This window comes from Dipteris shenzhenensis, chromosome 20, assembly GCF_047967505.1.
Source record: "Dipteris shenzhenensis isolate YYH24624 ecotype China chromosome 20, Dip_SZ_1.0, whole genome shotgun sequence".
Lineage (NCBI taxonomy): Eukaryota > Viridiplantae > Streptophyta > Polypodiopsida > Gleicheniales > Dipteridaceae > Dipteris > Dipteris shenzhenensis.
The window spans coordinates 22,497,625-22,512,413 of record NC_141615.1 but is presented as its reverse complement, the minus strand read 5'-3'; the positions used below and the strand labels follow the sequence as shown (position 1 = coordinate 22,512,413).

The 14,789-nt window shown below is 44.0% G+C and overlaps 1 protein-coding gene across 7 annotated transcripts in view; it reads right to left on the bottom strand.

The window, feature by feature from the left end:
- The window catches only part of STRS1 (DEA(D/H)-box RNA helicase family protein), a 103,795-nt gene extending 92,514 nt beyond the window's left edge, over positions 1 to 11,281 (bottom strand). For 6 of the 7 annotated variants that reach the window (XR_015542904.1, XR_015542906.1, XR_015542907.1 and 3 more), the window contains exon 1: positions 10,278 to 11,281. Coding sequence is in view for 2 of the 7 variants with exons in the window: in XM_087391637.1 (XP_087247763.1) it covers positions 10,278 to 11,199 (922 nt within the window). In the remaining 5 variants the exon portion in view is untranslated. The remainder of the gene's footprint in view (positions 1 to 10,277) is intronic. The other variant, XM_087391638.1, reaches the window with a different exon arrangement.
- Positions 11,282 to 14,789: the final 3,508 nt, after the last annotated feature.

Here is a 14,789-nt window from a genome sequence, read left to right as displayed (position 1 = left end):
TGGTGAAATGTTGTGACTTTTCACGCCATGAGGTGCCCCTTGAGTGAAGAGGTAGGACTCTTCATGACAAGGTACTTCCGTTGGGCGAAAAGGTGTGTCCCTTGGTCTGGGACAGCCCAAGCACTCGAAGGCACACGAGTCTGGTCGTGTCCATTCACATCCTAGTGATGTGAGGGGGATAGAGAGGCCACTAAAATGTTATGTGGGGTAGCGGGTGAAAATTGTATCCCTACATCTCTCCATCTCTTCCATGCAATAGTGTGTGGAACACTTCCTAGTGTAGGTTGAGGTATCACAATAGGTGCTAGAAAGCGAGGGACATTTCCTACAAGCAGGAGCGAAATTTGCCCTGATACCACTGTAAGCAATCCTACATTTACTATTATCAGAAATGTGCTAAGGAGCAGAAAGGACACTAAAGATAGCAGAAAACAAGGAATGGTTGTATTGCTTGAGTGTGTGGAGTGTGTCATCCATACAATTGGGCCTCTCTTATATAGAGAGTGAAGAGCCACACATTTAAAGGAATGAGTTCCCAAAAGGTATGTGCATGAAGAGGGGTGTACCCCTTGTGAAGGGTGTGACCCTTGATGAGAGCGTACATTATAATAATACAAGTAGTAGTCCTCTTCATATGAATCTCTCTCTTGTGAAGGGTTGTTGTCATCCTGCTTCAACATGTATCCACTTGCTTGGTACTATTTCTTTTTGTTTTTCAATAGTATGCTTATTAAGAAATGAAATGTTTTCCTTCTGTTCAGTTACGGACAATGGGGACTAGGTCTAGCATTTGAGGGTGGACCCCCTTGCTTGGGGTTATGGGCATTAGTGACCCACAAGAGTGATGGCCTCTCTTTGAGAGGAACATCTAGGAACCACACCCCACCTGAGTACCCAAACATGGGACCAATCAAATGCACAGATTGCATACCGACCTAGGAACCATTCAAGAGAATGTTCCCTGAGCTTTGGGTGTGGGCCTGGCAAGCATGCCAAGAGTAATGGAGATACAAGATAAGACGACAAACAAATGAGCTCAGTATGGCTCAGTTATGACTTTAGAGTGCGTCAATAGATAGTCTAAGCTGTTAGGAACCCGTGGGTGCGATCAGAATTAAATTCTGACAACTTTGAAATTTTAGGGTTTTTGGGAGTGACGTGGCAGCTGACACGTGGCAGACTGCCACATGGAATCTGAGCTGGCAGGTCAGTCCACCTGTCCCACACATGTGGCAGCATGCATGGCAAGTGGCAGGGCATGCAGGCCAAGTGTTTGGCCCCAAATCTGGTAGATTTGGGGCAGGTTGTGGGCTGTCCTCTTTGGGACTGCAGCCCACCAAAAATCTGGGACAAGTGTCCACCTTCCACTCTAGGCCTAGGGGGGGGGCTGAGCCTATAAAAGAAGGCCTCTCCCCTTCATTCCACACATGAAAATTTCGTCACTTTTCTTCTCCCTCCTTTTGGATGATGCAGCAGAACCTCTCCAGCTCCTTGGGTGCAGCCAGCTTCTCCCCAGGCCATTCTCTCACCTCAGCAGCACTTTCTCTCTCTACAACAGCACATTCTCTCTCTACAGTTCCAGCCCCTCCTCTCCAGAAATCTGCCCCCTCTCAGCTCTTCTAGAACAGCAGCAGCATCCTCTCTCCTTCACCTAGCCTGGAGCAGCCACAGCCCCTTTTTCTCTCCTGCTGCAGTCTTTCTCTCTCTACTGCAAAATTTCTCTCTCTACTGTTCCAGCCCATTTCCCTTGTAGAAATCTGCTTTTCTGTGCACCTCTGGAACAGCAGCAGCTCCTCTCTTACATCTCCTCCCTTGGGATCAGCATTGGCACTCTCTCTACAGCTATCACTCCATAAAAGCTTTCTCTCTCTAGCCTACAGGCTGTTTTTCCAAGCTGTTCTCATTCCAGCCCCATTTCCACACTCTCCTCACCCAAGGTAGCTTCAGAGGCATCAAGGACTTCATCTACAAAAGGGTCAAGTCACGAAGGGAGCCTATATTGTCAAGTTTATCTCATTTACAGCACTATTTCATGTTGTTTCTACTATCTTTCTAGAAACTAGTGCTTGTCTCTAATGTTGGATGTAAGTGGTGATTGTTGCAGGCTTCTTCCTTGTGGATTGGGCAAGCCAAGAGCTGAAACTTGAGCTTGGAATCCTCCTTTTTGTTGTCTACCTTGTACATATGCTCTTGAGTCTTGTATCTAGGTCCTAGGTTTTCACTGAGTTCATCAGTTTGGAAGGTGCGTTGCACCTTGGTCTTGTATCTCCATTTTCAAGAATAAAGTGAGCCTGGATAAGGGGGGGGGGCCGTCTTGGCCCCTCAATCATATTGCATTCTCCAATGATGTCACTTTGTGTTTAAGCTGTATAAGTCTTAATTCCAGCTTAATTGCAAACTCTTAAGTTCAAGTATATGTGTTTGGCAACTCGCAATCATCTCATTCAAATGCCTCTGCAAAATCCGTTGTTTGAATTGATAGAAAGCACCGAGTAGTTTACATTGGTATCAGAGCTTAGGCAGTGGTCCTGTACTCTGTGCTTTCTCTTGTTGAGTCTCTCCTTCATTGAGTCATCTTGTCATCATGGCAGCCAATGGACCTGACCCTCCTCCTAACTTGCATGAGTTGAGTGCTCTCTTGGCAAACATTGCTCAACAGGTTCAAGTGCTGGAAAGCAACCAAGCAGAAACTCATGACACAAGGGCCCAATCCCAAGGAAGAGGCCGTGCGGACAACACCAACTCCAACAAGGAGGGAAGATCATCCTCTTCTTCCCCTCCTCGAGGTAGACGGCGTCATCGGAGTCCATCTCCTTCGAGACGTCCACGGAGACGAAGGTATGCAAAGCATAAGGTAACTCTTGGAGATAAGCTCTTCAAGTTTACCAAGTACAAGGGAGAGGACAAGCCCGAGGTCTTGCTGGCCTGGATCCGAGACCTCGAGTATTTCTTTGAGGGGGACGAGTACGAAGACAAGGCGAAGATCCGGTTTGCCGTCCTGCACATGCAAGACCGTGCTTCACTCTGGTGGGCAGCTATGGTCAACACTGGACAGCAAGCCCACACCTGGAAGCACTTCAAGAAGAACTTGATGAGGCACTTCCTGCCTAAGGAGTTTAAGAGAGATACAATGGTACAGTGGGACATCCTCCGCCAACGCCAAGAAGAGAAAGTCAGTGAGTATGTTGATCGTTTTTGGGATACTTTGTTAAAAGTTCAAGCATTCAGTAGGAAGGATAAAAAAGAGCAGCAAAGGAAGTTCTTTGCTGGCCTACGGTATATCGTTCAGCATGAGGTGGACATTGCCACTCCTACTTCTCTCGAAGACACCATCAACATCGCCTTGAAGGTGGAGAAGAAACAATCTTTCTCCAACAAGCGGAATGGCAGCAACAACAAGCGAAAGTCCCAGGGAACCTCTTCCAAGGAACAAAAGGGTAAGGAGACAGCAAAGGATGCACCAAAGAGCAAAAGTCAGCCAGCCAGCCTCCTTCGAAGAAAGCAGCCCGCAGTTTCAGCTCATTGTCTCCACAACAGAAGCAAAAGTATTACTCCGAAGGGCGGTGTTTCAAGTGTGGCGATCGAGGCCACAACTTCTACGAATGCCCTCAAGCTGCCAAAAACAGCAGCAGCAAAGACGCAGCCCTCAAAAAGTCAGTTTTGGTAGTTAACAAGGTGGAAGCACCTCCAGAAAAGGGAGCTGTAAACGACACCCATAGTTTGTTGAAAACATGGGGTCAGGTAAAGGATCAATCCGCTTTGTTTTTGTTCGATAGTGGAGCTACTCACAACTTTATTTCTCATGAGATGGCACAGAACCTCGGGATAGCCCCAGAGGATAAAGGAGAAGCCTTGGAGGCAACTGCAGCCTTCAAGAACCAAGAAGAGAAGGTGTACCCCATCATCGGCAAGCTTCGGGTACACATCCAGGGATACTTGGATCATCTACCCTTCATGGTGGCACCACTTCAAGGATCAAATGTAATTCTCGGCATGCCCTGGCATAAGCAAGTCAACCCCCGAATCGATTATGTGAAGAATATTTTAACCCTCCAACATAAGGGTAGAGATGTGAGCATTACAGCGGGAGTTTCAGGAAACACCATTCCTATGGTAAGTCATGCACGATCTCCCAATTTGCTTAAGAAAGGAGTATGTTCTTTTCTAGTGTTTGTACGCGATAAGCAACCAAGTGAAGAAAAGTCAGATCCTCTCACAAAAGAAAGATTAGATTTCCTTCAGGAATTCTCTAGTTGCTTCTCTCAGGAACTTCCTAGTCACCTCCCTCCTGAGAGACCAGAGGATCACAAAATTGACATAGTTCCAGGGTCTTCACCTCCAAATAGACCCCCATATAGAGTTAGTCAATCTCAACAAGATGAAATCTTCAAGCAAGTCCAAGAACTCTTGGACAAGGGATTGATCCAACCCAGTAGTTCTTCTTTTTGCTCTCCTGTCTTACTAGTCCAAAAGAAGGATAAAACCTTCAGGATGTGCATAGACTATAGAGCCTTAAACAAACAGACGGTTAAGAATCATTTCCCAATTCCTCGTATAGACGATATCTTTGATCGTTTAGGAGGATTTGAAATTTTCAGCCGCATAGATCTTAAGAGTGGCTACCATCAGGTACGAGTTGTACCTGAGGACATTCATAAAACAGCTTTCCGAACCACATTTGGGTTGTATGAATATATGGTAATGCCATTTGGCCTTACTAATGCCCCAGCCACGTTCAATCGACTGATGGAAAGGTTGTTCAGGAACTATAGACAGTTCACTGCCGTCTTCTTTGATGACATCCTCATTTTCAGCAAGAATGAGGAAGAGCATAAGGAACATCTAAAGATTGTATTTCAAATCTTAGCTGAAAATGCTCTTCACATCAATGAGAAGAAAAGTGAGTTCTTTCTTCCTGAGATTCACTATCTTGGTCACATTATCTCACGAGAAGGTGTCCGTATGGACCCAGCCAAGATACAGACAATTGTAGAGTGGCCTGACTTGAAGAATGCCCATGAGGTAAGGTCTTTTCTAGGCCTATGCTCATATTACCGAAGGTTTATTTGGCATTTTGCTGAACTTGCAGCCCCTCTACATGATCTCACTAAGAAAAATCTGAAGTTCAGATGGACCCAAAAAGAAAAGGACTCTTTTAATGCTCTAAAGCATGCCCTGACTACAGCTCCTGTACTTATCATTCCTGACTTAAGGAAACCATTCCTAGTAGCAGCTGATGCCAGTGGCGATTGCCTTGGGGCTTCTCTTACCCAGGATGGTCATGCTGTGGCCTTTGAAAGCCGACGGCTAAGAGATGCTGAACTTCATTATGATATCTATGAAAAAGAACTCTTAGCTGTAATTCATGCTCTCAAACTTTGGAAACATTATCTTCTAGGGATAGATTTTCTTGTAAAAACTGATCATGAAAGTCTTAAATATTTTCTAACTCAACCTCTGATCAGAGAGAGACATATGAAATGGTCTACCTTTCTGCAATCATTTCATTTTCAGATACAATATACTCCTGGAAAAGAGAATGTAGTGGCTGATGCCCTTTCTCGTAGACCACGGCTTCACCATATTTCAGTTCCCTATCATGATGAGCTAACAGCCCTCAAAGAATTCTATGAGGGAGATGCTGATTTTGCTCAGCCATGGGCACATTTGAAAGATGGAGGCACCCATCATGCCTACCACATCAGGGATGGCTATTTATTCATGGAGAACAAACTATGTATCACAAAGCAGCTTAGATCTAAAGTGATGGAGGAAAGCCATAACCCACCCTATGCTGGTCATAGGGGTATTGTGGCCACCTTTTCAGCCATGGATAAATTTTTCTACTGGCCTAACATGAAAAAGGACACTGCTGCCTACATTTTAGCTTGTCTCGCATGTCAAAAAGCTAAGTATGAGAGAGGAAAACCCAAGGGTTTACTTCAGCCCCTACCCATTCCTGAGAGACCATGGGAACACATCACCATGGACTTCATTACAGGCATTCCCAGGACCAATCAAAATCATGACATGATTTGGGTGATAGTAGATCGATTCAGCAAGCAAGCCCACTTCATTCCTTGCAGAAAGAATCTCAAGGCACCTGAAGCTGCCCATTTATTTATTAGACACATCTTTAGACACCACGGCATGCCCAAGTCTATAGTATCAGATAGAGACTCAAAGTTCACTAGTAACTTCTGGCAGGCTTTGTTTGAGAACCTTGGAACTCTTCTAAGTTTCTCCTCAGCTTTTCATCCTCAAACGGATGGCCAAACTGAAGTTACGAATAGTACACTCTTGGATTTGCTGAAATTTTATGTGCATGACCAGCCTTTTGGGAGAAATTCCTTCCTCTTGTGGAGTTTGCTTATAACAACACAATTCATTCCTCCACTGGAAAAGCTCCTTTCGAAATTGTATATGGTAGATCTTTACCAACTCCACTCATGCAAACAAAAGAGAAAATCTTTGCCGCTGATCAATTCGTGGAGGATTATGACTCTGCTTATGCCACAGTTCGAGCAGCCATTCAAAAGGCACAGGAGAAACAAAGAGCAGCTGCAAATAAAAGACGAAGGGCGTTTGCAGTGAAAGAAGGCCAATGGGTCTTATTGAAATTTGAGAAAGCCCGGTTAAAAACCAAAGTGGGCAAAAAGCGCATCTACTTCAAGCTATCCTTTCGATATTATGGTCCTTTTCAGGTGTTGCAGGTAATAAATGATGTCTCAGTCCGATTCAGACTTCCAGAGCATTGGAAGATCCACAATGTCTTCCATGTAAGCTTGGTGAAACCCTTCATTGGGGAACCACCTCAAGAGCCCACACTGGACGATGCACCTGAAGTAGAGGACACTGAGATCTTGTTGATCCCAGAGCAAATTATTTTGCATAACTTCACTACGGGACGTCGAGGCACGACTCGCCAAATGTACATTTTGAAGTTCAGAGGACTCCCATCCACCGATGCCCAATGGGTGGACAGAGCTACATTTCAGGAGTGTCCTGAAATCCTGGATGCTTATGAGGAAGCATTTCAGTTGCGGACAACCGAATGAAAGACGGAGGGAATGTCATCCTGCTTCAACATGTATCCACTTGCTTGGTACTATTTCTTTTTGTTTTTCAATAGTATGCTAATTAAGAAATGAAATGTTTTCCTTCTGTTCAGTTACGGACAATGGGGACTAGGTCTAGCATTTGAGGGTGGACCCCCTTGCTTGGGGTTATGGGCATTAGTGACCCACAAGAGTGATGGCCTCTCTTTGAGAGGAACATCTAGGAACCACACCCCACCTGAGTACCCAAACATGGGACCAATCAAATGCACAGATTGCATACCGACCTAGGAACCATTCAAGAGAATGTTCCCTGAGCTTTGGGTGTGGGCCTGGCAGCATGCCAAGAGTAATGGAGATACAAGATAAGACGACAAACAAATGAGCTCAGTATGGCTCAGTTATGACTTTAGAGTGCGTCAATAGATAGTCTAAGCTGTTAGGAACCCGTGGGTGCGATCAGAATTAAATTCTGACAACTTTGAAATTTTAGGGTTTTTGGGAGTGACGTGGCAGCTGACACGTGGCAGACTGCCACATGGAATCTGAGCTGGCAGGTCAGTCCACTGTCCCACACATGTGGCAGCATGCATGGCAAGTGGCAGGGCATGCAGGCCAAGTGTTTGGCCCCAAATCTGGTAGATTTGGGGCAGGTTGTGGGCTGTCCTCTTTGGGACTGCAGCCCACCAAAAATCTGGGACAAGTGTCCACCTTCCACTCTAGGCCTAGGGGGGGGGCTGAGCCTATAAAAGAAGGCCTCTCCCCTTCATTCCACACATGAAAATTTCGTCACTTTTCTTCTCCCTCCTTTTGGATGATGCAGCAGAACCTCTCCAGCTCCTTGGGTGCAGCCAGCTTCTCCCCAGGCCATTCTCTCACCTCAGCAGCACTTTCTCTCTCTACAACAGCACATTCTCTCTCTACAGTTCCAGCCCCTCCTCTCCAGAAATCTGCCCCCTCTCAGCTCTTCTAGAACAGCAGCAGCATCCTCTCTCCTTCACCTAGCCTGGAGCAGCCACAGCCCCTTTTTCTCTCCTGCTGCAGTCTTTCTCTCTCTACTGCAAAATTTCTCTCTCTACTGTTCCAGCCCATTTCCCTTGTAGAAATCTGCTTTTCTGTGCACCTCTGGAACAGCAGCAGCTCCTCTCTTACATCTCCTCCCTTGGGATCAGCATTGGCACTCTCTCTACAGCTATCACTCCATAAAAGCTTTCTCTCTCTAGCCTACAGGCTGTTTTTCCAAGCTGTTCTCATTCCAGCCCCATTTCCACACTCTCCTCACCCAAGGTAGCTTCAGAGGCATCAAGGACTTCATCTACAAAAGGGTCAAGTCACGAAGGGAGCCTATATTGTCAAGTTTATCTCATTTACAGCACTATTTCATGTTGTTTCTACTATCTTTCTAGAAACTAGTGCTTGTCTCTAATGTTGGATGTAAGTGGTGATTGTTGCAGGCTTCTTCCTTGTGGATTGGGCAAGCCAAGAGCTGAAACTTGAGCTTGGAATCCTCCTTTTTGTTGTCTACCTTGTACATATGCTCTTGAGTCTTGTATCTAGGTCCTAGGTTTTCACTGAGTTCATCAGTTTGGAAGGTGCGTTGCACCTTGGTCTTGTATCTCCATTTTCAAGAATATAGTGAGCCTGGATAAGGGGGGGGGGCCGTCTTGGCCCCTCAATCATATTGCATTCTCCAATGATGTCACTTTGTGTTTAAGCTGTATAAGTCTTAATTCCAGCTTAATTGCAAACTCTTAAGTTCAAGTATATGTGTTTGGCAACTCGCAATCATCTCATTCAAATGCCTCTGCAAAATCCGTTGTTTGAATTGATAGAAAGCACCGAGTAGTTTACAGTTGTGCCTCAAGTGCATCCCACCATCCATAGATCTAATGTATAAGGAAAGGAAATATGTCACAGATCGTGACAGGCTGCTCGGGGTTGGAATCTCTCACCACCCGCCAGGCTCTCTCATTCGGGTGCTCTGCAACACCTACGGTAGTAGCCACGAAAGTGGTCACATCGTCCATCGATGTAGCCACTGTGCGAGAGATCCCATTTGCTAGAGTTCAATTAGAACACTTCCATTTGTAAATATAGAGGATAATTAAATTAGAATATTTCCTTAGGTGTATACAAATTTTTCCAAATCCTTACACAATGGTGTCCTTTTTCACCACTAAACTTGACCTTGCTTACACAAAAAGCTTTAAAAGATAAGTTTGAAGTGCTTGTCAAAAGGGAACTCAGATGAATATAATGGTGACTTAGCCATATGAATCATTCACAACTTGCCCCTAGACTTGCCCCCCTTTAAAATTGCACTTGTGACTTTTTCTCTTCATGGAATTTGTTATGCTTCCTTTGCATTCCATTACAAAACGCACCAACTTAACTCCCACTTTAGCAGTTGCAGGACACACAACTATTTCAACAAGATTAACGTTCATCAAAATAATTGGCCCCTACTCCAGCATGGTCCTTATGAAGCCAATATTGTGGAATATGGCACTAGCCTGCCGAATAAAATGGTTCAGACAGCAGGTTGCATTTTTTGAAGACATGTGCTAGTATGTTCAGCAGGTTGCATTTTTTGAAGAAATGTGCTATAGGTGCTGAGTATGTTCAGCAGGTTATATCGAGTCAGGGCCAATCTAAGTCTAAATTAGGAGGCCACCTTGCTAATTTGCTCTTCAATACTCGTGTAAAATGGCCTTGTGCTGATGTCTTCCGTTTCCTCTGATGTTCTGCAATCTAAATTGTGGTAGGCCATGATTAAGGTTTAAGATCTTAAGCTTTGAGTCACGTCTCTTTGAGATACGATAGACCTTTTTTATCACATATTGTGAATCCAAGTGAAAAGCTAGGACGAGTATAGGATTGAACAGTTTGGACTCTTAAATCAAGGTTGTGAGAGCCACTATGCACTCCTGTGACATTTCAGCAAAATACAACCTGTGTGTCTTGCTTCATCGAACTACAGAGCTGCCGCTAGCTTAAGTTACTACAGTGAAGCTCCAGGGTCCGAACTTTCCAAAAAAACAAAATCCAACCTTCACCCAAGGGTCTGAAGATGACAATTTTAGGGGGAACATCTTGTTGAATTTAGCATTTTCTTGAGATTGCTCAATTTAAACAAATCACTTCAGGAAATGGGCTCTTCGATACACCATCCTTACACATCATTACATTGGGCTAAAAATACCAGATTCCCGTCCTTACCTGAGCCGGTTGCGGCAATGCCAATGAGATCGCGTCCCTCCAACAGAAACGGCCATGCATGCGCTTGAATGGGTGAAGGTTTCTCGAAGTCCTTGCAACAAATCAGCAACTCCTGCGGCAAATCTACTTCCGCGAACGTTTCCAAAGGCTTAAACTTTCCATCTTGAGAACCAAATCCGGAAACCGTCACTGGCGAATGCCCATCATCTCGTATGTTTCTATTAGCCGAGAAATGAGAGTTAAGCTTTCCATCGGCAGGAGCTGCAGCGGACTGCGAAGCACTACGTCGTTGTCTTTCCTGTATGTCTGCCTCCTTTTTTTCTTTCTGCTGCGAGTTTTGATTGCTTCCATTAAGAAAACCTCCGTTGTGCTGCGAAGTCCCATTTCGCTCCAGTCCTACCGAATCCAGCTCGCAACTTGTTTCGTTCGGTTTCCTCTTTTTTTCCCCTTTCTTTCTAGCCATGCCTTCATCATTTGCGCGTCGTACATCGTCGTCCAGCGTATTCCCAGACGAAACCAGCTCGTCATTTTTTCCAGACTTCTTTCTTTTCTTTTCCTTTATCTTCCCAGCCATGATTTGGTCGTGTGCGCCCCCAGTATCCACGTCCCCTTGACCACCAAAATCGTCTTCCTGCGCTTGACCAGAGGAACCCAACAACTCACCGTCACTTCTGAGAGTTTTATCTTTCTTTCTCTTTTTGTTCTTAGCCAATACTTCACGATGCCCGGAATGGTCTACCAGAGCTTCACCAGACGAAATCAACTCGCCGTCAATTCTACTCTTCATCTTTTTCTTGTTGGCAACTGTGGGATCATGTGCAGGAAAAGCAAGGTGGGAGGCACCTCCGAGGCGCCTGGAACTGTCCTCCGAATGTTGGGGAGAGCAAGGATTCTGGGTTCTTCTTCCATTCTGATTCTCCATTGTTTTGAGAGGCTTGAAGTCGCTCTTACTAGTGGAGGAGGAGTATGAGACTAGCGGCTTCTGTTTAATTCAAACACACCAAAACCACAAGAAAAGCTATTCTAAACCCTTAGGGCTGCACTTTGGGTTTTGATGCACAATTTTTGGCACGCACTTTCGTGAACTTCTTAGGCTCGGTTCACCCACCCGCCCCAAGAGTAACTCCATGATGGCCATAGTTCACACCATTAGGTGGTCATCACGTTGCTAATTTATGTCATTGGTTTAGCAGACGGTTGGTGGAGATGGAATCGGCCAATCATGTAGCGATTGGAGTAAGCAACCTTCATGGGTCGGACACAAATCTATTGTGTCAGTGCCCTGCCCCTCGCCCTCCTATTGGGCCACCTAGGACATCAACCCATGTTTTGGAGGATGGTAGGCGAGTGGTGTGAACCCAGCCTTATTGATGGCTCATTTTGAAAGCTAAATCTATTTTGTCGGATTTTATTTCATCCACCTAGTTTCCTTTAAATGTTTGTCGTGTTAAGGGGCTTCCTTTAAATGTTTCCGGCGTGATGAATGATGTTCATCTTTTTTCCCTTGTTTGGTGGATGTTAGTGCCTCACACAAAAATACAAGCACTCAAAACAAAACAAAACAAAAAAATTTGGCACTTAGATTAGAAAGAGCCACTTTGGTTGATGCATGATTTTTCGACATTGCAAATATTGACTCGTATGACTTGTACAAAAAGCAAAATGCAATGTTGATCAAGCTCCAAGCCGCACAATAAGCTCTCATAGACTTTAAGAGCATCAATCTTCAAGGTGAGTGTTCGTAAAATAGGCTAGATTGACCTAGGAATACACCTTAATCCTCAGAATTCTCCAGGTGCCAAGGGCTTCGAGTGTGCAAGTGTGTCCTTCCGGTTCGAAAACAATGGATAATTTTCAATATGATAAGTGATGATGCTTGGTGAATAAAACACAAGCAAGGCATTGCCTCTCTCCATTGAATAAATGGAAGCTGATTTAAGAGGAGAAACAATGCCTACCTTCCCAACCTTAGTTTGAAGACCACAAGGAAAGGCAACAAAAGGTGTACCTTGGTTGTTCTCTCCTTATATCTAGTTTGGGCAATTAGCTGAGGCAAAGATAAATGATGCTCTCATCTTTTACATAGATGAATTGCATTCAAGAGGCCCATCCATAGAATCTGTATTCGTTGTGCGGTTCATGTATTGTTCTTATTTTGTTGTGTAAGTATAGTGTACACTAGGGAGTGGTCACACCAATATATGTAGTAGGCTCCTTGTTTATTTTGTGTTTTGAATGTATTTTTTATCCAAATATGTTCAAGGGTGGGGAGCCGTGAATTGTTTGATTAGTTGCTCCATGTTGTGATACTCCATGAATTGTCGGAGTTTTGCCATGCTTGGACTATGTTTATTGTAGTCAATGTTGAAGTCACTTACTATGTAAGTTGGAATGTCAAGTTTAATTGCACCCATAAAAATCTCAAGTGAATCAATCTAGGTCATTTATAAACATTGGTTGTTACAATTTTTTGCAAGTCAAGGGAGTGGAATGTTGTTAGCAAGCACTCAACACCTTCGTCGTGGAAGAATTTTTGATGTTCAAGCGTCAGGTTGTTCTTGTAATATGTTGCTATTCCTAACCCTTTTTTACCACAAGCATGTCGAAAGGCCACAATGCTTGTTTTCAAGGCTGTTGTTTTATGCATTTCTTGCAAGTAGAGGATTGTTGCAACAACGATGTTGTTGGACGAAAGGATTTAGCTTGGTGCAAGTGGAAGGATCTTATGTTGAGTGATTGCAAAGGAGAGGTTGGGCTCTTAGCCTTTCATCTTGTTTGTGCCTTCCAACATCATGCTTTCCGAAATTTGTATAGATCCACCCAATAGATCTTGGACAACAAAATTTGTTTTTTTTCTTGCATTTCTAGCATGTATTGGTCTTGGCAACAAAGGATTCTTTACACCTTGACCTTGAAGTGCATTTACAATAACATTATATATAGCTAAGTTCCACTAACGCAAGCAACATCACATGCATGGATAACTTCTTATGGGTCTACAATATTCCCTAAATGAATTGCAATCTCTTGCAATATTGCATGTCGCAATGCACATTGACAAGCATCCCTGAGAATGGAAATGAATACTCTCTTCTTCACTACTCTTTACAGCATAATGTTTGTGAAACATCAACTGAATATGAGGGCTATGTCTGCTTATTCCTCCCAGCCACGGTTTCCAGTGTTCTTCTCTCGTAAGTCTCCTTTCCTTTCTCATCATCCTGAAGATCACTCTCTGGAAACCTCCCCCAAGGCCAATGCTTGCAATGTGGCCTCCTCTTTTGGTGTCATGTGTCCCACAAGGGACCTTACCCTTCTAGCCCCCTCATGGGCTCTCCTTTGTACCTCTTAATTAATGTCTAGGCCTAGGTGTGACCCTGGACCCAAACCTTCTAGGCCTCATAGTATGCAAGCATCATCAAGCCCTCTGGTTTCCCACCTAACCACCTAACCACAATCACAATACATGGTTCCGGGATTATGGCTGATGTAACATTCCCTTCCCCTTAAGAATGGTTTACGTCCTCGAAAACAAAATTGTGAAACCTCCTCTGGAGACTGCTTACCCTTTCCCATATTGAACTCTCTTCAGATCTATCTTTCCACTTAACCAGACATTTTGGCCATATAGTATGTCGCGTTCTTTTTTCTTGTCTATTTAAAAAAAATTTTGGTTCATGTGGTAAAGATGCAGGTTCAATGAGTTCAACTAGGACTTCATTTCCAATGAGATTATCATCATCTCTCCTAATTTTCTTTTTAGCCTACTAACATGAAAAACTGGATGTACTCTACATCCCTTAGGCAAGGCTAATTTGTAAGCAAGTTTTCCAATTCTCTTAAGTATTGTGAATGGTCCACAATATCTAGGAGACAACTTCGGACATTTACCTGTCTTTAGAGATTCTAAAGATTCAAGTACCTTAAGGTAGACTTTCTCATTTACTTCAAACTCCAACTTTCTACGGTGGGGGTTTGCATAGCTTCGTGCTCTATCCTGAGCTCTTCTTATGCTATTTTTAGCTAACTTAAGCATTTGATTCATATCCTCAAGAAAGTCTTTGACTGCTTGAACCTTCTCTTTTTCAAGTCCCACTGTCATTGGGGCTCTTGGTTGAAATCCATACATCATCATGAATGGACTAAAACATGTAGGTAAATGTTTGGCACTGTTATATGCAAATTCTAATATGGGCAGATATTGTTTCCAATTAGTTTGCCGGTTACTTACATATGCTCGAAGCATATCCTCAATGATCTGATTGACCCTTTCAATTTGACCATCACTCTGTGGATTATCCGTGGTGCTCGTATTCAATGAAGTTTCCAACCTCTTAAACACAGCCCTCCAAAAATGGCTGTTAAATTTGCTATCTCGGTCACTAACAATACCAACTGGTAGCCCATACAGTCTATAGATATGCTTCACAAATAGCCTAGCTAATTCTGGAGTTTTAACATCTTCACTGACAGGAATAAAATGAGCCATCTTGGTCAACCGATCCACAATTA